The following is a 22,976-nucleotide window of genomic DNA, read 5'->3' as shown; positions in this document are numbered from 1 at the left end:
CTCCAAAGAAGCTGTCTTCTTGATTGAATAAGACAAAGAAAGCTGTCAGTTGAGTATTGGTTAAACTAGAAAAAGTTTTCCTCTGAAATTGTTGTCTTAAAAAAATTATTCTGGATGATTCATGCTATGATTTATGAGTATTTACAGAGATGCCTGAAGGTAAACTGTTCTGAGAGATATAAATAGTTAATCTAAGTTAAAATGGCATTATAATAGCACTTTGTGTTTCAATCCTTGTTATTGAAAGATACGTCTTTTAATTTACTAACAAACCCCAAACCTCACAGCATGGAATACACTGCCAACTCTCAATAGTTTTGTGAATTAATCTTGAACTCCATGTTGTTAAAACAGCTATCTGAAAAATCTACAGGGGAAAATACACTTTGCCTAGTTTCATTGTATTTAACAACCTATTTTAGTAGCTACTAGCATAGAATAAGCCTTTTAAAAAAATGTTGGTTTACAGTTAATTTGCACAGTCTACCCATATCCGTTGAGAACTAAGTAAAACTCACAATACACATTAACATATGAACCAGGCTCTCTATTTACTTTACTTGTTTACTTCAGCAATGCTTAGAAACAGCTTGTTCACTGTTAATTATTCCAAGACCTTTCATGTGTAACCCTAGAGAGAATTTTGAAAACAACATTAGTTACATGATTACAGAAGACACCGAAGGTGCTCAGTACCTGGGGATAGGATCCATCAAATCCTTCCTGGTATATGATCCTCTGGATAGATTGAAGCAGCCTGGTGTAACCACAGGTCATATTACTGTCGATGAGAAGATAATTTAATTTAATAAACATTCTGATACTTTTTTATGAATCTATATTCGTCATACAAAAAAGTAAACTAAAATTAAACACATGCAGTTTTAAGCCTGAAAGTGGTAGACACATGATAGAAACAAAAACAGAGCAGAAGCAATAAATCCTCTTTGAACAAACTAGATGTTAATACAGTATTTCTAGAAAGCCAGCTGTGATTGCTTTAAGTGCCCTGACGACATGTGAAAGGTAAAATCTGCAGAGATTAAGATGACAATGTAAGGCTCATTTACCTCCTAGAAAATTAATGATTTAATAAGCAATTTAAAATATGAAACCACCATAGCATTTCAGAAGTAATCTCATATAATTAACACATACCTAATGAACTGCTATTTCAAGTACACCTGATCAATATCCTGTTCATCTGAGCTCACCTTCTACCATTTTAATTTTCATACATACAGCAGTAACAATAAAAAATTGCCATCAGCCCCTTTCCATTTAAATAGATTAAGAAGTAAATTCAGTGCAGTTTATGTTTTATTTTCCTTTTGTTATTTTTATACCATAACAAAGCTTAAAATACATAACAGTATAGTATAATATAGTTTTATCATATATCCTTAAGGATAACAATTCTTTTCCACTTACCTCACAGAGGAGTTGTGAGGATTAATTTGTTTGTAAGTTACTTGGAAGATATAGGATAAAACTTTCACAAGTGACTAAATAATTTAGGAGCCTAACTCCCATTTTTAAAGTGAGCACAAGAGTAAGTCTTCGCAGAATCGGGGACTAACTTTATGCACTCTGAGTAGTCCCAATGAAGTCAATGGAATACTCATTGTACATAAAGTTAAGCATGTGCCTAAATTTTTATAGGATTACAGCTTTAAGAACTTAAATCCCATTGACTTTCAATAAGACTTGGGCTGCAAAGTCACTTAAGGACTTTAGAAAATATATTATCATGTTCTGTATTAATTTTAACTTTTGTTTAGTTTGACAATATTGAGCTACTTCTGTGGTTTATCAAAGGTTAACAATATTTTAATTCTGAATGTATTTTACAGTTTACATACCTGCATAGAAATTTAACTAAATTTGACTTTAAGTTGCCTATACCCACATTTGGGGAGGGAAAATAAAGTGTGTGTGTGTGCAGGTGCGTAGCACGTAAAAGTCAGACTTCAGGCAAACATATGCTTAGTTCCTTAAACAAACAAACACAACACTGTTTCAAATTAGCAGTGAGCATTAAACTAACTGGCTTTAAAAAAAATACATTTCAAATACTTAAAGCTACATATTGCTCACCTCAGAAACTAAAAGGTGCTTTAATTTAAAAATAGCTTTTAACAAATATACAGTTCTGAATTTATCTGCATGGAGTTTTTACTGTATAATGATGAAAACAAAACAGTTCTTACAGTAGATTAATAACATCTTAATGTCTTCTGTCATTAAATGTTTTAAAATTTAACAGACCTTTAAAATATTCTCATATATAACTAGATTGCAGGAGTTTTACTCCTGGGCCAAAATTAGACTTCAGTTTTTGGTTATTGTTTTTAGTTTAACCCCTTTGGTAGCCCCAAGTCATTCAACCATTATCAGTTAAATTGAGTTACTCTGTGTTTCAATAGATACTTCAATTTATTATTGCATATGAAATACACAACTGCAAATAACTTCAGCAGTACACAGTCTACATGAGGAATGTCTAAAGACCACCTACCATATTATACAGAATTTGCAGGCCAAACCAGAATAGGACAACTACAAAAAGTCAAATTTTGTGGATAAACTCCAGTCAACCATTCCCTAGCATCAGCTGTAATCATTGCCTGGAAGACATCCTATCTATTCAAGACACCACTATCTATTCAACAAAAGGTGACCTGTTGCCTTTGCCACCATGCTCTGGTATTTTCAGTGTGTGAGTGAACACAATGGATTTGGGAGCTTTCAATAAAACTTATGGAAAATGAGCATAGCTTCTTTCCATTGTCAATCCTGCATGTGCTCACAAGTAGTGCATTGCTACATTAAGGAAATTCAAAAAAAAAAAAAAAAATTAACTCCTCATTTACTGCTATGAAAAAAAAAGCTTCACGGCAGAATAAGAAGTCAAGAAACAACGCTAAATATTCTACAAATTAACTTATTTTTGAATGCGAACAATAGGATTTCTTTTGCTTGTGTCTAAATATAGTTTGTCTGACCTTGAACTAGCCCACTATAATATGGACATGGAAAATGTTGATTAAATACTGTAACTCCATAATAAAATACATTATCATTCTGGCAATGTTTCTCATAATATTTTAAAGCCACAAATATGATATTTTTTATTTTGAAATGTCATTTTTTTATTTTAGCGTTGTTACTAAACACAGTTTAATTCTGATAATGGGTTCAAACAATTCGTTCTTATCCTTTTTTGTTTAGCCATCTAGTAACTGATAAAACAGGAGCTGGCAAGAAGGTATCCTGGTTACAACAGAGTCTCTGACTTCCTATTGATAATTTCTAAGCATTTAACAAAGGTTAAGTTATCAAAGGTATGAAAAATAGGCTTATTATCTGTAAGTAGACCCCATTAGGAAAGACAGTTTAAGCTGTTTTAGGCAAATTTATCTGGAAAATTGGGCTCTACATAAAATTAAGTCTATCTACCTATTTTCTGAGCACATACATTCTGAAGACAGCAAATACAAGAAAATGCAATGCTGCAGCTTAAATTTTCTGTTTGCCTGAATTACCAAAATATATTTTATATCTTTTCAAAGTAAAACAATATGTTAGTAGCTTTAACTGGGCAACTTGGACAGAAGGTACAAAAGAAGTGTGTTACTTGAACTAACAATAGAGAGAACAGGTTCACCAATCATTTAGTTTTCATTCCTTTTTATTAAACCACTAAAAATGGAGTTTTATTACGTACTCTGACACTTCCCAACAGCAATCCACATCTTATAACTCTACACACACATATCGTTGAAATGAGTATAGTAGGGCCTCTTGAAAAGCTGCAGACTGATGACATGTTCAGAGAATGTACGTGAACATAGCTGACAGACAGGTCTGTGGTGAAGAGTTAAGTGCCTAGGATGACACTTCCTTTTTGGTGACTGAGTAAGGAATGAACTCGCTCGAAAACGTTTTCATGTTTCTTTGCCCTGGACACCAAAGGAAGAATGACAAAATCCCAAGAATGCAATTTAACAAGGCTACAACTTTAGTAATTAACACATCTGGAAATTATCCAGGAATAACTCATCCAAAGCAGGTCATCCTTCTTTTAAAATCCATGCCAACTGGCGGAGGGCGGCCATCAGCTTCCCCCATTACTTTGTTTCACTTGGTGGATGGCTGCTGTCAGCCCCCCAAACAATTAACCTGGTCCCAGTATCATTGCTGGGACCCCAACACATTCCCATGGCATGGAGGTTAAGGAAAGTGTGGAAGAAGACGTTGTCTCCTTGCTGTACCAAATATTAGAAGCCCCATTCCCACCTTCTTTAGGACAGCCCTCTCCTAACCTTCTTACAATTCTGATTTATCAGGGAATTTAACCCTTATTGAATGAGTACCTACATTGGGCACTTGTCAAGTTGTAAAAATATGACTTTTACAACCTAACCTACCCATGGGTACCTAGGCTGCTGAGAAGAATACAAAAACCCCCAAATAGCCCACATCAATGACTTTCCAAGCCCCAAAAGACAACTAGAATGATGCCCATAGCAAGATTTCAAAACCCAGTTCTACTCTAATCCCAAAGGTGAGGAGGGAAGAAGCTTTTCTTATGGTGCAGAATGGCACCCGTGGGCAGGGGGAAGAGCTTATAAGCCTTCCCCTTGGGCACACAATAGCCAATAGGCTTATGTTGCACCCTTCTGTCCAACTGACAAGCCACAAGGAGCCTGAGTGCCCACGTGGAGGGCGGAAAAGATGTGTGTGTAATCTTTAAAGGGGCAAAAGGTTTTCTTTCCCCTGCTGACCCAGACAAACTCTCCCCACATCTGAGCTGTGTAGGGAGGAGGAGAACATTCTAATTATCAAAGAATAGGCATAAGCTATAATTATAGAAACAGTCCAGCCACTCATGAGCATACTGAATAAAATAATTTTGTTAATGGGAGTGTATAGAATTACAAATATTTTGAGACGATTTGTAACCTCACTCACAAAAGTTGGTTCCTATTTAACACATACAATTCTACAAATTTTTGCACATTTATGGCCCTGCCCATTAATAGATAATGCACTGTTTTCTATGGCATAGCAATTGGGAAGCAAGGCATAATGGCAACAAGACCACTTTAGTTCTATTCACAGGACATAACTTATACACCACAGTTTTCTTACAAACTCATATTCTGCTCTGAAGCATTCAGGATGAACTTTTGCAAATTAAAGGTTAGTTATATATTCTTCTCTTGAGTAACATTAACCGCAGATGTAGTGGAGGGTCGGAGGAAGGAGGAAAAAAACAACCAGGAAGTGGATATGCCTGGAAAAAACTAATAAATGTAGTTACTTCATCCATAACAAAAACTGATACTTCAATTTTTTTGTTTTAAAGCAGCACCTAGTAATAAATCACAAGGATACAGCAGAATGTATATACCAATTGTTTTAGACCTGCAGTTCTCAAAGTATGTGGGATGCCTTCCAAGGGAGGTGTAGGAATGTGTAAAGAGAGGCTCGAGCTCTGTGCGTGGCATCCTATAGGGCCTGATCACAATGGAAGTTGAGGTTGCTCAGCACTTTCCTGGGTCCCTAGTGAATACTGTGGGTGAAATTTTGGCCCCTGTTGAAGTCAAAGGCAAAATTCCCACTGACTTCAATGGGGCCAGGATTTTAAATTTGTTTGTTGGTTTCTTTACATATACTACACACGCAGAATACACAGAAAATGATCTTATATTGTTGAATGTACGTTTGGGGTTAGATAGTCTGCACCAATACACTTTGGGTATACAGGTCTGTCGCATCTTACGCGCATTTAACATGCACGATTTCAGCTTTACACAGTCTGCAAAAACAAAAAAAACAAAAAAAGAGAAAAATAACAATTTTAATACTGTACCCGTAGTGCGGGCGATTCCGCCCGCCATTACACTCAATGTAATTTTGACTATATGCGATTTTCGCTTTACGTGCTGACTGCGGAACGTAACCCCAGCGTAAGATGTGACAGACCTGTACCGCAAGAAGGACAGGAGACTTGTTATGGGTTTTAATCAGGCCGCAACTTTGTTATATAGATGTCTGGGACTACCTGGCAGATAAAGTGTACAGTTCAGGCAAATCCATGCTTATTCAAATCAATTCTCCAGGGCTTCCACTAGCCCCCCTTTGTTTCCATCCAGGTCCCCCAGCCGACCCATGGCTTGGACCTTACCATCCACCAGCCTCGCAAGAGGCTTAAGGAGGGCTATGAGAATGGGGGGTGGGGTTGGCTCCCTGCCGTACCGGTCACAGGAGTCCCCGAAGCCCCTCCCCCATTCTGTTTCTTTATCCAGTATCTCCTTTTAAGTCCTTTACCAGGCCATTTATCTGGTCACTGGCTGCCCTCCCTATGGAGTACCTGCACTGAACATCTGCCCAATATTACAAAATAAGTTGCGACATATGGCCTACCACCTTTTCTATTCACCAGTAAAGGTCCATCCTCACACCCGCTGTGAGGAACGTGAAAAAAACACACTCCACCAAAGCCAATTCTGGTGATGTGGGAAAAATTCCTTCCCAGCCCCCCTTTAAAAGGGGCGACTAGTGTAATGCCCACAGTAGGTCGTAACCCAGCCTGCCATTCGCCTCCACTTGCTGACTACTAGGGGAGGGAGGGTGGGTGCTGGCTTCCTTGCTGCTTTCACATAGAGACTTGCCCCACCCAGGTTTCGTACCTTTAGGCACATTCCTGGGGGGGAGGGGAGTCATTGCTGCAAAGTTGACCACCGAGCACCTTTTACAGCAGTTTCTGACCTTCTTCCTCTCTCCCAGGGCCGGCTCCAGGCACCAGCTTGCCAAGCAGGTGCTTGGGGCAGCCACTCCGGAGAGGGGCGGCACGTCCAGCTATTCGGCGGCAATGCGGCGTACGGTCCCTCACTCCCGCTCGGAGCAAAGGACCTCCCGCCGAATTGCCGCCGCAGATTGCGATCGCGGCCTTTTTTTTTTTTTTTTTGCGCCGGTTGGGGCGGCAAAAATCCTGGAGCCGGCCCTGCTCTCTGCCCCTCTCCCCTAACCACAAAGCAGAGCTGTCCTTCTTTGGGTAAGCCCACACAAATTTTGCCCCACCTTTAGTTGTGGTGCAGTCATTTGCATAATCTGAAATGCTTGGGCATTAGCTGTATTTACAAGATGTGTACCTTAGAGTAGAGAAAAGTTTCTTACTTCACAGCCTTAATCACCTGTAAAATGTTTGTGTATGAATCACACCATATTAGAGTTTAATACTTCTATTTTTTTTAAAAGTCCAATTTTTGTGAAATTAATGCCATTTTTATAAATGGCCATAAGACAAGTCATATTCCAAATTTAAATTATGTGCATACATTTTATATATAAACATTTAGGTAAAATATTAATAGTTACCAACTAAATCAATTCTACAACACCTATTCATTGCGTTTCTGGTCTCTCTTATTTTATTTATGTTTGACCCGCACTATTACAAATTTCCAACTTGGAAAACAGATTTAGATTTCTTTTTGCAATTTAAACTATTTTTGACCTTTCATTCTCAGTATTACTTTATATTACTCCTTGATTGCAAACATTTAGGGGGAGATTTTCAAAAGCAATTAAAGGATTTTAGGAGTACAAGTGGCCCTGTAAGCCAGTGATACAGGTAATAACAAACTGGCTAGGCACTTTTAAAAATCTTCCCCTTAACTTGCATGCAAATAACTAAAAATATAAGTAACACATGGGTTAAGAACTTACCAAGTTTTTATTTCAGGGTGCAAAGACATTACTTCAGGAAGGAAAAACCGGTGCCACTTTATAGATTTAAGTAGTTCTGGAGACACCGTTTTAGATACATCATAATAGTGACCAAATCGTGCAGAAGCTGCTGGACTGACCTGTGAAAACATACTATACTAATTATAATAATTCCTTACATGATTTGTCATAAAAACATAATTACTTGCTATACCTCTAATAGAAATCTATAATTTTTCATTTAGGCTTTATATACATATATAACAAAGAATTTGTCAGTAGTGAACTTTAAAAGTTATGGAAGGAAAAAAGCAAGAGATAGGGATCCTCAGTAATCCTACCTTTCTGAAGTTCTGTGTTGTGGAGCTTACATGCAGATTTCAACCCTTACTGCTCCAGTTGGTCCCACCTAAAAAAGTGGGTCAGGTATCCAAAAGTATGCACTTTTGTGCACACTCTAAAACAGGCATACAAAGACACATGGGAACAAATTAGGCATTTCAATACCTATATTGGGCACATGCGAAAACACAAACATTTTGCACATTGGCTTTTGAAAGGCTGTCCAATTATGTTTATATGTAATCTGTAAAATGAAATATTGCCTCTTCATAGCTTCCAACATAATTTCTTAAAGAAAATTAAAACAAAAAAGAAAAAATGGCTTGAAAGCATTAAGTTTGAAAGTGTTTTTTAATTTCTTGAATTTGCAATAACTTCATGGTAGGTATTACTATGACATTAGACAATAGTAACCATTCTTGTCATATAATAAAGGTGCCTAATATTAAGAGAACAGAATAAAAGCGTTTCAATAAAGTCACAAAAACAAAGTTGAGCTCTGGTGAGATATTATTACTCCTTATACATTCATTAGCATGGCGGACACAGGGAAGAGTTCCACACATTGAGAACTGGTGAAAACCCAGCATGACACACAACTTAGAATGTTATTTGAATTACAGAAGTAAATGCATGATAAAAACAAGAAAAACTAAATTGGTCTAAAATCTGTGCAAATATATACATATATTCTGTTTTGTATATTAAACAAACAAAAACATACATTATAAAATAATGTTTTTCTTTAAGTAATGCTCTCTTTTGTTCTCTGTCTGCCACTCATCCCCATTAAAAATGCTATCCCAGTTTCAATGGTCAGGAATGGTTCAACTCCAGAAGTAAGTTAGAAAAGAAGTGACTTTGACACAGACATGAGACACTGTATACTAGTCTCATTTATTAGCCAATAAGTAGGTATAAGATCCTGAAAGGAATATCGGATGACAAAAGCCAAATTAAGCTTAAAACTCAAAGCTACAGCACAACACATTCACAACTCTAGCAATTCAGTGTTGCCAATCTGACTGTCTCTCACCAACTGTTCCAATCAATCTGTGACTTCATGTCTTAACTTTTCAAACAAATTAAATCTTTTACTGTGACCTTGTGTCTGAAGATGTCACTTAAAATCACTATCCTCAGTCACATAACACAGGTGTCAATGAAAAACATACTAGAGGAGGGGGTTGAGGCATCTGTGCAGTGCTGTCCAGGTTTATTTACAGCTCCTTTGCAATACAAAAAAGCCCACTCTAGTTTAATGATTCTCCTTATTAATTCAAAGGAAAATTGCCCAGATTGTGAACCGTGCCATACATTTTTCAGGTGCAGCTCAGGAAGGCTGGAGGCGCAAAGACAACTTTAAGCCACCTTTGCACTCACCCAACACTGACGCTGCTATGCGTGGGGCTAGTCCCCAGGCACAGTCTAGAGCAGTTCTCTTGTACCTAACAAAGACAGTTAAAAAAACAAAAACAAAAAAACAGTGCTGAAAGAGGACAGGTGAGAGAGGAAAAGGTGAGAATCCAGAATAATCTAAATACCAGAGGTCAAAATGTGGTCGGATGACCTACATTATCCATCCTGGAGGAATGTACAGACTGAAATACATAATATTCAAAGAAACCAGAGACAAACTGTACAAAGTAGGAAGCTAAATCCTGACCTTCAGCTCAGATGCAAGATATGCCTCTCAACCTTGCATAAGAATTGTTAAAACTCCATATTTGCTTGGAAGCAAGTTCCTCACAATTATGATCTAGATCTTTGATGAGACAAATAACTTATTCTCCCTGTTTTAAATAAACAAACCCCTTCTTTAAAAGGGAAATACCTCTCCCTTCTGCAAAACACTCTCTGCCAATAACTTCTCCCCACAAAATAATTAAAACCCCAAAAACAACTTATTTATGACCAACCTCCTCAGTAATATGCCTTCCCTCCCACCAAGCACTGTCACCAACAAAATCATATTAATTTTCTTGCCTGCCCAACAAACCCCAATCCAAAACACTTCCCTTTTCCAAAGGGGGCATACAAGTCATCTGCAGAGTTCACAGAAGCCTAATAGTTCTATGCTTAGTGGCCTAATCATGAGAATAGAATCCTGCTACAAGACAGCCAGGTCTTCTTATCTTCTCATGTACAGGTTCATTCTAATTAAACCTGCCTGACTCCACAATCAGCCCGCCCATTAAAATTGCCCCCAGCAGCGAAAGGGTCATGGCTCATTTCTGTCCAGCCCTCAAGTCAAAGTGCTACAAGGTTCCTTCTGGTAATGCAATGCCTCCCCATTCTGCCAACCCAGCCTTCATATATGTGGCCAGTTTCCTGGCAGCATGTTTCTGCACCTCAGATAAAACATATACAGAGTGTCACTTCTTTCCCTTGCAATATGTACCTTCACACATTGCCAATCAGATCTGAGTTGACTTACTTTGAAAGGTACATCTACACTAGCAACTGCCCACGTTTTCAAGCGTGTGGTTGTCCCAGAGCCCCCCCTTACTGTCCACATCTAAAGCCCTGAAGCACTTGTCAGAAGGTGAGTACTCGGTGAGTAAACTAGCATACCTGAGGCGTGTGAGTAAATACACCTTGGGCTGCAGAATGGCTCCATACCCGTGCCGGTGTGAAGCGTAGACAGATGTAAGAGGCATATACAAGGTCTTGAGTTTCAATAGTCCTCCACCCCCATTCCCACCGTGCACTGAACCCTTTTCTTCCTCACCCTTACCCGGTCTTTGAAGGTCCCTGTATCCCCTACCATCGCCAGCCTATTTTCAGCAATAGTAGCAAGCTGCACCGACCACATGAGAACCGTTCTCTGCTGCACGCTTTTGTTCAGTACACGTGAACATGGATCCTGCTCCAAGAACAGCCCTTGCCCAGCCAACCACCCCCAGGTGCAGTCCACATGTGGTTGGAGTACACTGTCCTCCATATTTCTTCACCCAGAGCATCAGGAATATTCACCTGTATCAGGAAATTTCAGAGGTTGGAGCTGGAGAGCACTGAGTGGACTCTGGCTCAGTGCCAGGAACGCATCAAGTGCCTGAGGCTCCTATATAGGAAGGCAAAAGACTAACAGACATTACAGAAGGGCTCATTGTGCATGTCTCTTCTGTGACAAGCTGGACTGGCTGCTGTCAAGGGCTCCTGGTACAGAGCCGAAAGTAGCTCAAGACCCCTTCCTCAACTCCACCATCCTCATTGTTCAAGAGGATACCCCGGTCACGGCAAGGAGGCAGCAGGGACATGGAGGATGACATGTTCCTTGTCTTCCAGGGCATTTTGGACCTCTACCTGGAGGAGCCAGTTGAGCAATTCCCCCACTCCTCCAGCTGTGGCAGGAAACAGAATCCACAGCTGGTAAGTTACAAAGGATCTACACCCTCCCCACCAATATCCCCTCTTGTTCTGTTGCTACATTGCTGATTTTAAGCCTAGCATTTGCTCCAGTCACTCTACCCAAAATTGGCCCTGAGCAAGACCCGGCTATAATAACTGATTTTTATTGATTTCCCATGAACCACTATTATGCATTTGGCAGAAGCTAGAAAACAGATTATTAAGGAACAATCTTTGTGCCCTTGTAGCTGTGCATTTCTCAGCCAGCATGCAGGCAGCAAAGCTCTGGGGGGCAGTGCAGACTGGAGGAAGGGAGAGGGATGGTTTAGAAAGGTCCCAGTTGGGTGATGATATAATTGGTTGCCATAAGTTAGTAAGAGCTGCCTTTTGTCCCTTGGAAGATTACACAGTTTCACTGAATTCCCCTTCCCCCCCAATCCCAGATCTTACTGTCCCCTTACAAACAGTAGCTATGCATAAATGGGGGTTAGGTCTGGGAAGGGAACACTTAGGTTGTCTGAGGAATGTCACAGCAGTCCTTTCTCCCTTGAAAGATTATAAAAATTGTTAGCGTTCTACACACCTCACCATACTGCATAAGCTGGGATAAACAGGGATGGGGGAAGGATCTGGCCTGTTGGTTGGATAAACAGTGTGGCACCATTTTGCTGTGATGAGGCAAGGGGCTTGTGATGCTGATCTGAAACTTTACGGAACAAAATAAAGTTGTGGTGGGTCTCTTTCTTTCCCATCCATTTTGCCCTTCTTAGCCAGGCCAAGGGCAGGATTTTTTGGTAATGCCAGGGGTAGGTGGATAGTGTTCATGGCTCACTTCTCCCATTCCATGGAAACTCTGAATGCTAGCTGAGACTATAGTCTATTTCCAGTTTTATTGTCTTCTAGTCTTTTAGGCATATTTCAGCACATTTCTGGTGTAGCATAAACTCCAGCTAGCCCTTGAAGTTCGAGAGCAGTGCAAATCTGCTTGGTCCACCTTCACAGCTTACCAAATCCCTCCATTCAGCAATATGTAGAGGGATGACCATTAGTAGAAACAGCTCTCTGGCAGAGACCCAGATGTGCTTCACAAGACTAGAAAGCTCTCTCTCTTGTCTGGTACCTTGAAAACTGGTATGTACTCCAAAGGCTGGTCAGCCTTTAAAGAAGAAATTGCAAACTCATAACACAGCCCCTGGAAGGAACTGTCACCCCTCAAGACACTATGGAAATTAATTTTTTTTAAAAACATTAGTACGTGTATCTTACTATTATTAGCCTCTGCTACTTCCTTGGAGGCTGCAGAAGTTGTCTGAGAACCAAAGAGAGAGCCAAAGTCACATTTCTGGAATGCTGAGAAGTATCAATATTATGGCCTTTCCCCATGTAACATAGCTTTGCTATGTATTTCTTGTCTTCTACCAAAGGAAAAAAAAAATAACGCTTCCCTTGCCTTTGAACTGGCAGGACCTTTGGCTCTCTAGAGGGAAACCATTTCACTAGGAGGGTGGGAGCAGCCCCCCAGAGACAGCAGAGGCAGACAGAGAAGGACTTTGGAGGACCTGCTCATAGGCAGAGACAGGCGGAACCAGGAGCAGTTTCAATTCCTTAGGGCATGGCATGATTGGGCTCTTCAGCAGGAAGAGACACTGATGAACCGATGCAGGGAGCAGGAGGCACGCCTTAGGGAATGGGAGCATGCCCTAATGGATAGGCTCATAGAACTGGTGGCTGAACGAGTTTGGGGTGTGCCTGCTGCCATGGCCACTGCACCTCTCTGTGAACTGGCACCACCAGCTCCTCCTCTGACTGCTGCGCAGGATGCTGCTGAGACAGAGGACCAACTCCCACCCCTGCAGTGACCGGGAGGAGCCTGCAGGACTCCTGGTACCACACCCCCCACTGCCACCTAACACAAGATGAACCCCTTGAGCTTCCAGAAAGAGAACAAGCCTGCAGGAGTCCCTGAAGCCCACCAAGTGCCCACCCCGCAAACCCCACGCAGGAGATGTCCCCAGCTGTCCCCAAGAACAATTTTTCCACAGTTGTCTCCCCCCCCCCCAGTCAGAAGGAGGCAAAGAAATAAGTTTGCAGACATTAACATTTGACCATTGTTCATGAGTCAGTTCCATTATGTTCTGGTGGTTTGCATTTCCTTTTTATTATTTCAATTATATATTCCATATACTACTTTTTAATAAATGTTATAGTTTCTTTGTCTTGTGTCTGATAGACATAAGATGTTTTCAGGTTCGGCATTGGGTCCCACAATTCACAGCACATGAATTGAAATAATGTAACTGTCTGGTACTCTCATACTGCAAACACTTTTCTGTCTATCCCCCTCAACCCCTGCCAGGTTAAGAAATATCCAAAGATATACGGGAGGGATGACGAAAGTGCATTGTTATATGGTTACAGAAAACATTCGGGTTTTAAAAGCAAAAGAACTCACAACACAGAAAATAGGTAGCTAAAACATCTTTATAGCTTGGTTCATATACAGAACAATGAAACACAACTGAAGTAACAATACGGGCATCTGCCACTACCCAGTGAGTAAACAGATCCTCCTCCTCCTGTCTCTCTCTCCCTCCCCCATCCCGCCAAACCTTGACCTGTTTCAACCTTGGAGTTAGTGCTCCATAACAGCCATTAAGTGCAGTTGGCACCAACAACAATGAACGGGAGAGGAGGGGAGGGTGAACCCCCTCAATCAAATGTCATTAAGATTGTTAAGAGAGAGAGAGAGAGTGCTCCCAATAACAGGTTTGTAAACAAATGTGAACATTTAAGACAAAAGCATTGCCCAATGAATGCAGTACAACGTGGGCACCACCCTCAATAGCACAAACCCAATCCCAAAGGTGTTAACCCAGAAGAGGCGTCCTATTATAATTGTCTGTAATGGGTGAATAATCTCAAGAACAAACTGCCCATGACCATCCGCTACAGGGGAACAAAACCCTCACAAGTATCTGCCAGTGTTCCCTCATATTTTTTTTCCAGCTGCTGTGCAGGGTGTGATCCCTCGGCAGATATCACCCTCTGCTTCCCTGCTGTTCTAAGATGTGTGCACATATGGCATCCCTGATTTCCCTTGCTCGCTGGGAACCAGGACCAATGTGCATGTGGGTGGGATCTAGCTGCCTGTACACAGTTTGTAAACCAGATTTGTTCTGTGCCCACTCAGAATGTATTTTAAAGAATTCTTATTGAGGTTGCAGGAACAAACCATCCCGATGTGTAGAAAGAATAGTAAATATGGCAGGCGACCAGCTTGGCTTAACAGTGAAATCGTTGCTGATCTTAAACACCAAAAAGAAGCTTACTAGAAGTGGAAGATTGGATAAATGACCAGGGAGGAGTATAAAAATATTGCTCAGGCATGCAGGAGTGAAATCAGGAAGGCCAAATCATACTTGGAGTTGCAGCTAGCAAGGGATGTTAAGAGTAAGGGTTTCTACAGGTATGTTAACAACAAGAAGGTGGTCAGGGAAAGTGTGGGCCCCTTACTGAATGGGGGATGCAACCTAGTGACAGAGGATGTGGAAAAAGTTAATGTACTCAATGCTTTTTTTTGCCTCTGTCTTCATGAACAAGGTCAGCTCCCAGACTACTGCACTGGGCAGCACAGTATGGGGAGGAGGTGGCCAGCCCCCGGTGGAGAAAGAAGTGGTTCAGGACTATTTAGAAATAAGATGGACGAGCACAAGGCCATGGGGCCGGATGCACTGCATCTGAGGGTGCTAAAGGAGTTGGCAGATGTGATTGCAGAGCCATTGGCCATTATATTTGAAAACTCGTGGCTATCGGGGGAGGTCCCAGATGACTGGAAAAAGGCTAATGTAGTGCCCATCTTTAAAAAAGGGAAGGAGGAGGATCCGGGGAACTACAGGCCAGTCAGCCTCACCTCAGTCCCTGGAAAAATCATGGAGCAGGTCCTCAAGGAATCAATTTTGAAGCACTTCGAGGAGAGGAAAGTGATCAGAAAGTGAGCATGGATTCACCAAGGGCAAGTCATGCCTGACTAACCTAATTGCCTTCTATGATGAGATAACTGGGTCTGTGGATGAGGGGAAAGCAGTGGTCGTGTTATTCCTTGACTTTAGCAAAGCTTTTGATACGGTCTCCCACAGTATTCTTGCCAGCAAGTTAAAGAAGTATGGGCTGGATGAATGGACTATAAGGTGGATAGAAAGCTGGCTAGATCATCGGGCTCAGCGGGTAGCGATCAATGGCTCCATATCTAATTGGCAGCCGGTATCAAGCAGAGTGCCCCAAGGGTTGGTCCTGGGGCCGTTTTTGTTCAATATCTTCATTAATGATCTGGAGAATGGCATGGATTGCACCCTCAACAAGTTTGCAGATGACACTAAACTGGGAGGAGTGGCAGATACACTGGAGGGTAGGGACAGAATACAGAGGGACCTAGACAAATTAGAGGATTGGGCCAAAAGAAATCTGATGAGGTTCAACAGAGTTCTGCACTTAGGACGGAAGAATCCCATGCTACAGACTAGGGACCGAGTGGCTAGGCAGCAGTTCTGCAGAAAAGGACCTAGGGGTTACAGTGGACAAGAAACTGGATATGGGTCAACAGTGTGCCCTTGTTGCCAAGAAGGCTAACGGCATTTTGGGCTGTATAAGTAGGAGTATTGCCAGCAGATCGAGGGACGTGATCATTCCCCTCTATTCGGCATTGGTGAGGGCTCATCTGGAGTACTGTGTCCAGTTTTGGGCCCCACACTACAAGAAGGATGTGGAAAAATTGGAAAGAGTCCAGCGGAGGGCAACAAAAATGATTAGGGGGCTGGAGCACATGATTTATGAAGAGGGGCTGAGGGAACTGGGATTATTTAGTCTGCAAAAGAGAAGAATGAGGGGGGATTTGATAGCTGCTTTTGACTACCTGAAAGGGGGTTCCAAAGAGGATGGATCTAGACTGTTCTTCGTGGTACCAGATGACAGAACAAGGAGTAATGGTCTCAAGTTGCAGTGGGGGAGGTTTAGGTTGGATATTAGGAAAAACTTTTTCACTAGGAGGGTGGTGAAGCACTGGAATGGGTTACCTAGGGAGGTGGTGGAATCTCCTTCCTTAGAGGTTTTTAAGGTCAGGTTTGACAAAGCCCTGGCTGGGATGATTTAGTTGGGGATTGGTCGTGGTTTGAGCAGGGGGTTGGACTAGATGACCTCCTGAGGTCCCTTCCAACCCTGATATTCTATGATTCTATGAATGGAAGCATTCCCCTTTATCCTCATAAACAATATGGAGTGCACAGCAGGTGACAATTATGTGAACAATGTTGTCCGCACTGGCATCCAGATGGGTGCATAGGTAGCTCCAATGAGCTTTCAGCTTAACAAATGCACACTCCATGACGATTCTGTAGCTACTGAGTTTGTAACTGAATTCCCTTTTTCCAAGGTCACTGATTTCAAGATATGGTTTCATGAGCCAAGTTAGGAGTGAGGTCCTGCAAAATAACTGATGGCACAAACTTACCATGAAAAACCATATAGTTTCTGAGAAATAAAGTCCCTTCTCCCCCCACCTCTCAAGAACTACCCCGATCTCTTCAGCACCCTGGTTTCATCAGCTTTTCCAGTGTTTCCAATGTCGGTATTCATGAATAGGAAAAACTTTTTCACTAGGAGGGTGGTGAAGTACTGGAATGGGTTACCTAGGGAGGTGGTGGAATCTCCTTCCTTAGAGGTTTTAAGGCCCGCCTTGACAAAGCCCTGGCTGGGATGATTTAGTTGGGGATTGGTCCTGCTTTGAGCAGGGGGTTGGACTAGATAACCTCCTGAGGTCTCTTCCAACCCTAATCGTCTATGATTCTATGAATCTGCCTCTGTGGTCAAGTAAGCCTTGTAGAACGAGTGATTAGTAACATCTTTGGTTCACATACTCACTCACCCCTTTTGGAGGGCAAAATATTGGGATGTGGGTGCCATCGATGGCCCCTGCACAGTTCAGAAACCCAGCCTCTCAAATCCAAATATTATTTCTGGAACTTTTCTTATAAACACCACCTGTAGGTAGATCACATTGTTAATTGCTTTGCAAACCTACACAATCACAATCCTGACAGTGGACAGTGATTTGCAACTGACCAATAGCCACCTGGTGTTGCTAGCTTCCACAGCGCAATTGCCATCCACTTCTGCACTGGTATGGCTTCCCTAAATAAGAAATTCTGGCACTGGAAGTATACTGCAAGTTCAACACACAGCTCTATGGAGGTCGGTTTCCTCATTTGGAAGTTCTAAAGCTGCTGCTGCTCACCCAAAATTTCCAAAACTATATGATTCCACTGCATCATGCTAGTTCTCCTGCACCAGAAGTGATGGTTCACCCATGGGTATACTGTGGCAATACTGGCATTCACTATATCTATTCCATAGGACCAGAATGGATTGTCATTCACCTTCACGGTCAGTCAACTTCAGTGTCTCCGAAAGTTCTCCCCAGATTCCATCCTGCATCTTGCTGATCACCTACTCCACTTCATAAACATTTGTCCTGCAACAAGGAGCAGGAGTAGAACCAGATCATCATCCAGCTACCCCATATCTTCCACCCACTTTGGAAGGAGGGAGAGGTGAGCAGGAATTGCCATTTGTAAATGTGTGAAGTCAGGGGACAGAAGAAACACCACCTCAGCAAAGTGGTTCCTAGAGTGTGTCCCTGTGATGCACAGGACCCTGGGATACTGACCTTGAAATGGTAGCATTAACGTCACGTAACAAAAACAGCAGTGTGAACACAGGTAAATGTGAACACTTGGCATAGGTATGGGAAGCATGCACAACGATGTACAGAGTCAGGTAAATGAGTATACCCACTAGTATAAACATAGCCTAAGTATAAAATTCAGTGACTTAGGCCAAGGGCTGGCACTAAGCAGTTTTTAAATATGCATGCTCCGTAGTCCGTGTAAAGCAACACAGATTTAACTTTGAAAGTCATGACACTGTGCAGCAGATTAAAAAGTTCATCTGCGCAAAAACCAGAAGCAATAGATGAAATGAAAATGCATTTTGCTTTGCACGTACAGTGTAGTTGCACCCTGAGAAGTGACTAAAAATAGCATGAGTAGATATTATGTTTAGGGTTTCTCAATAGCTTCTATAACACTTTCCCTCATTTTACACAAAAAAGATGAGTTTTTGTTTAGTTATTTTAAAAAGTTCCAATACTGCAAACTCAACCAAGCATCTGAAAATTGAGCTGGGTTCTTTCTGACTTGTGCATTGTCATCAGTAATGAGGATTCTCTGGGACAAATTCTGCCCTAAATTACAATTGTGCCTCCCTCACTGAAAACAACCGGATAGCATAAGTGGAACGAAGAGCAAAATGTAGTACTGAAACTGGAATTTACAACATTTACACATTTGTTAAATATGAACCAGAAAAGAATTTAGCTTCCATTCTAATCATTATATGGATTCGACAGCTCTAAAAGGAGTAAAAATAATAAGACATGGTTTTGTCATTAAAATAAACATATGAGACTTTGAATACACACACAGACCAGACCTGGTTAGTATCAAGGTATCATTATTACTTTTTTGAAGGAAACATTTTTAGGCATTTTCCTAGTTTTTATTTCATGTTTCAAATTTAAAAACACCTTAAAATCACAGATTTAATTAAAACTATATTATTTGAATTTATTTACATTTTATATTTGGGAATTACCAAGTTAATGCCTGAAAACTAAAATGCATATTAGGCTGGGTTAGCTGTCAGAGAATACAAAATGTTAAAACTATAAACACAGAAAAAAACAACCTTTTAGTCTTTAAAAAAAAAAAAGTCTTAAGAAGTCCTTGGTCTTCACTAATAGACCATTTTCTTATTCTATAAAAGATCTAAAACATTTAATATATTTATAAGAAACCTGTGAGGTCTCTAAAATTACGGCTTTAATTTTACTTACTAGAAATTACATTCTAAATTACAAAATAAAACTCAAACTATTACGGTAAAATATATATTTAAATACAAAGTGTAAAGTTATTTAGTATGAGGGTTCTGAAAGCAATTTAAAAAGGGGCTGTTCTTTGGCCTATAATCTATCCTTTATCCGGATTACAGAACACAATGTTTTTACTGCAATCTCTGCCAGGGCTCATCTTTTTATTGTGTACGTCCAAGCCCCCTTAATGTTTTAGAAAGGCCTTGACTAACTGAACTTTGATCTGATGTCTTCATTGAGAAAAGCTCCAGGTTGCCCATTTCAGATGCAAATCCTCACTGAGGCCCAATAGAGTTTAGTAAAGACAGCAAAAAAGAAGAAACAAGAAGTTTCCAGGATCCTCTTTGAGAATCCTGGGGCACATTGGTGTCCTTAATCCACACTGCTGCATGGATTAAGGTAGGTGATAACCTTTCTTAATTCAAAAGAATGAGCACAGTGCCTACAAACTGGGTGGAGACTAGGATTTGGCTATAATAAAACACCACGCAATAAAAGCTCAGTCTATGTTAGAAGCCTTGAATAGGCTTCAATGTACCACATTCCCAGGCCTAGTGGGGAAGCTTGCAAAAAACCCACCTGAATCAAGTAAGCATGAATAATCTGTGTTAGCAGACTGGCCATGAAGAGGGGAGAGAGAGAGAGAGAGAGACTTTTCATTCTTCTTAAATTTGAGAGATAAATTTATTTCTGGATTGTAAATTCAAGCCAGTTCTTTATTGGATTCCTACGAACTCGTCTGCACAAGGAGAAAAAGACACTAAATTGTCAGTGAGCAGAATGTGCTTTTATGCTACCGTCTGCTGTTAATGATTCTAATTGCAATACTAATGTGCTAGAAATCTCAGATTTGGGAGAATCAAGGCAGAAAATTGATTTCATGCTGTGACAGTTTATATATTGCCCCAAGAACACAAGCAGTTTATTCAAACAAAAAAGGGGAAAAAAACCACTATACCTTTTCATTGCAAACTAGGCTATACCTGATGTTTTTACCAAGAGTTTAAATGAGTGTATCCCTGGATATAGAGAAAAGAACCTTTTAAATTGGTAATTGTATGCAGCACGTACACACAGTATCCAATTCCTTTTGACTGATTACCTATAAATCTATAGTTTATCTAGGATATAAAGAATATATTCATATTTACACATATAAACTACACTGTTCAAGACAGGACTACTAATTTAAACATGATACATAATATGAAATATTTATGAGCTGGCTAACAGCTTATTAAACCTGTTTTTAGGAAGGGAAAGGGAATAACTGAGCCATCTCCACAACAGAAATCTCTTTGGTTACTTACAACTAAAAATTAAATTAGTTAACAGAACCACTAACAAGACAACTTTTACGCCTCGCATAAAAAGAGATATTGACTAGATACGTTTTCAGCTGACATTTAGAGCCCTTTAAAACATTTAAAAAAAAAACAGTTTACTCTTTATAACCTTCTTATACCATGCAACTATTTGTAAATATAATTTTAAAATATAAGCACTAAAGCTGGTTGGAAAATAGGTTTTTAAAAAAAAAAAGTTTTATTGGTTTCCTTTTGACAGGAATTTCTAATCAGTCAACACACATGAATTAATGGAAACTGAAATACTTAACAGCTATTACTAGGTATATTAAAACTATCAGAGGGACAGAGGTGCTGCGCGAGTTATTACTTCCAAACAGCCAATAAGTGTATATTGCATCATTCAACAAGCCATCAAGTATTTCTGATCACTGAGATTACTTTCATCTAACTGATATATTTTTAAAAGAAATTTCCATTTGACCATTATTTTAACAACTATAGCTTTATTTTCAAGTCTTATATTTCATATACGTTTTTGGCAATTTAGCATTTACTTGAAAACAAACAAGCATTCTAATACAGTGGCCCCCAAATGTGGGGCACACTCCCCAAAGGGGATGAGGAGGAAAGTTTGGGGGTCATGTAGAGGCCCAGGCCAGCCTCTACAGGTAGAGGGAGTGCCGCTTAGCCCTAATCTGCCCACAGCTCCACTCCAGTCCCAGCCCTCCCCGCACCCCAACCCTGCCCCCAGCCTCAGCCCCTGGCTCCGATGACAGCTCTGCTCCCGGCCGCAACTCCAAGCCACGTCCCCTGGCTCTGTTCTCTGGCCCCAGCTCTGGCCCTGGCCTCAGCCCCCGGCTCCCAACCGCAGTCCCACTCCCAGCCCCGGCTCCTGGGGGAGGGGCATACACAGATTACATTACAGGTAAGGGGGGGGGACGTAACATAAAAAATTTGGAGACCGCTGTTCTAGTACATAATTGTGAAAAAATTAAAAAATTGTAAGAAAATTTTGATGGTAATGACGGAATCACACCTTATAAGATTGTACAGCTGTTCTAGATCAGTCAGTTATTAGTTTACAACTTTCAACATGCAAATCCCATCTGTGATAACCAAGGACGAGTGCATGGTGTTCTATTAAATAATATATTAGAGGACTAGAGTAAGCCTGTTTTGGGTTATTATATGCAGCTTTTTGTTCTGTTAGACCCAGGACTTTTAGTACTGAAATAGTGACAATCAATTGTTTGTACATCATTGTATTATGAATTTAGTTTACATTACTGGATAAAACACAAACTATATTTTGTAATGGTTCAGAGTGGTACAGCAAGCTCTACATGAATAAAATTGATGAGATTATATGATCATGCTGGAGGCTATTTGATTTGGCATGTCACCATATATAAGTCTTCTCTGACACAAAATATATAGCCATGTCTGTACAATTTCAGAGAAAACCAAACATGCCAAGCCTTGTAAGATCATTTTGTCACATTCCAATTATATTTTTTTAGAATATGGCTAACTTACTAGGCAGTTATGATTACATCTAAATCACAGTATAACATACTTAAGCCAAACAGCACCAAAAAAAAAGAGAGAAGTTTGTTGTTGTGTAGTCCAAAATGCTATAATTTTTGTAAGGTTTGACTGCACAATTAGATTAAACAAGAAAGTAACTAGACTAAGGAAAAACCTAATTCATAAAATACTAACAGCTGTAAACTTTGAAGAAGTGACCACTGGGCATGTGTCTTACATGCCACCTTCACAGCGATTAGTTTCTAGTGACAGTGAAGCTGATATAATCTCAAGTGCTTACTTTACTTATTACGCACATGGATAAGCAAGTCAACAGTTCGCATCAATAAAGTATTTTCACTAGAGGGATCTAATAAGTACTGTTCATTCAACCTACACATACCACTATGAATAGATACATTTAGAAAAATGTTCAATAAAAATACTACTGGTATCTTTAGGTTTAAAAAGTTGTCTGAAACAGTGTTACATTCACCAGCCTTTGGTGCTTAAATATTTTAATTTTCTGGCTTTCTTTTCAGAAGTTAAGTACATCTGGACGTCATGCAACATAGTAAACTGCATTTCTCATCTCTCTGTATCTTTGCTAATCAAGATATGTATTGGTAACTGATAGTTTGCGCTCCTGAGGCAACCTTTTAGCACAGTTTGAAAACACTTCCATGGTCTGGGTTCTACTCAGAGATTATACTTATAGAACGAGT

General features: G+C 40.4%; 1 protein-coding gene across 1 annotated transcript in view; it reads right to left on the bottom strand.

Annotated features, from left to right (window-relative positions):
• Nucleotides 1-22,976, bottom strand: part of ELP4 (elongator acetyltransferase complex subunit 4) — a 268,089-nt gene that overhangs the window by 180,611 nt on the left and 64,502 nt on the right. Inside the window, exons 5-6 of the mRNA XM_065403949.1 lie at nucleotides 7,738-7,877; nucleotides 697-781 (exon numbers count right to left, since the gene is read on the bottom strand). Coding sequence (XP_065260021.1) covers nucleotides 697-781; nucleotides 7,738-7,877 — 225 coding nt within the window. The remainder of the gene's footprint in view (nucleotides 1-696; nucleotides 782-7,737; nucleotides 7,878-22,976) is intronic.

Source organism: Emys orbicularis, chromosome 4, assembly GCF_028017835.1.
Source record: "Emys orbicularis isolate rEmyOrb1 chromosome 4, rEmyOrb1.hap1, whole genome shotgun sequence".
Taxonomy (NCBI): Eukaryota; Metazoa; Chordata; order Testudines; family Emydidae; genus Emys; species Emys orbicularis.
The sequence above is the reverse complement of the archived record's forward strand: the minus strand, read 5'-3'. Positions and strand labels throughout refer to the sequence as shown.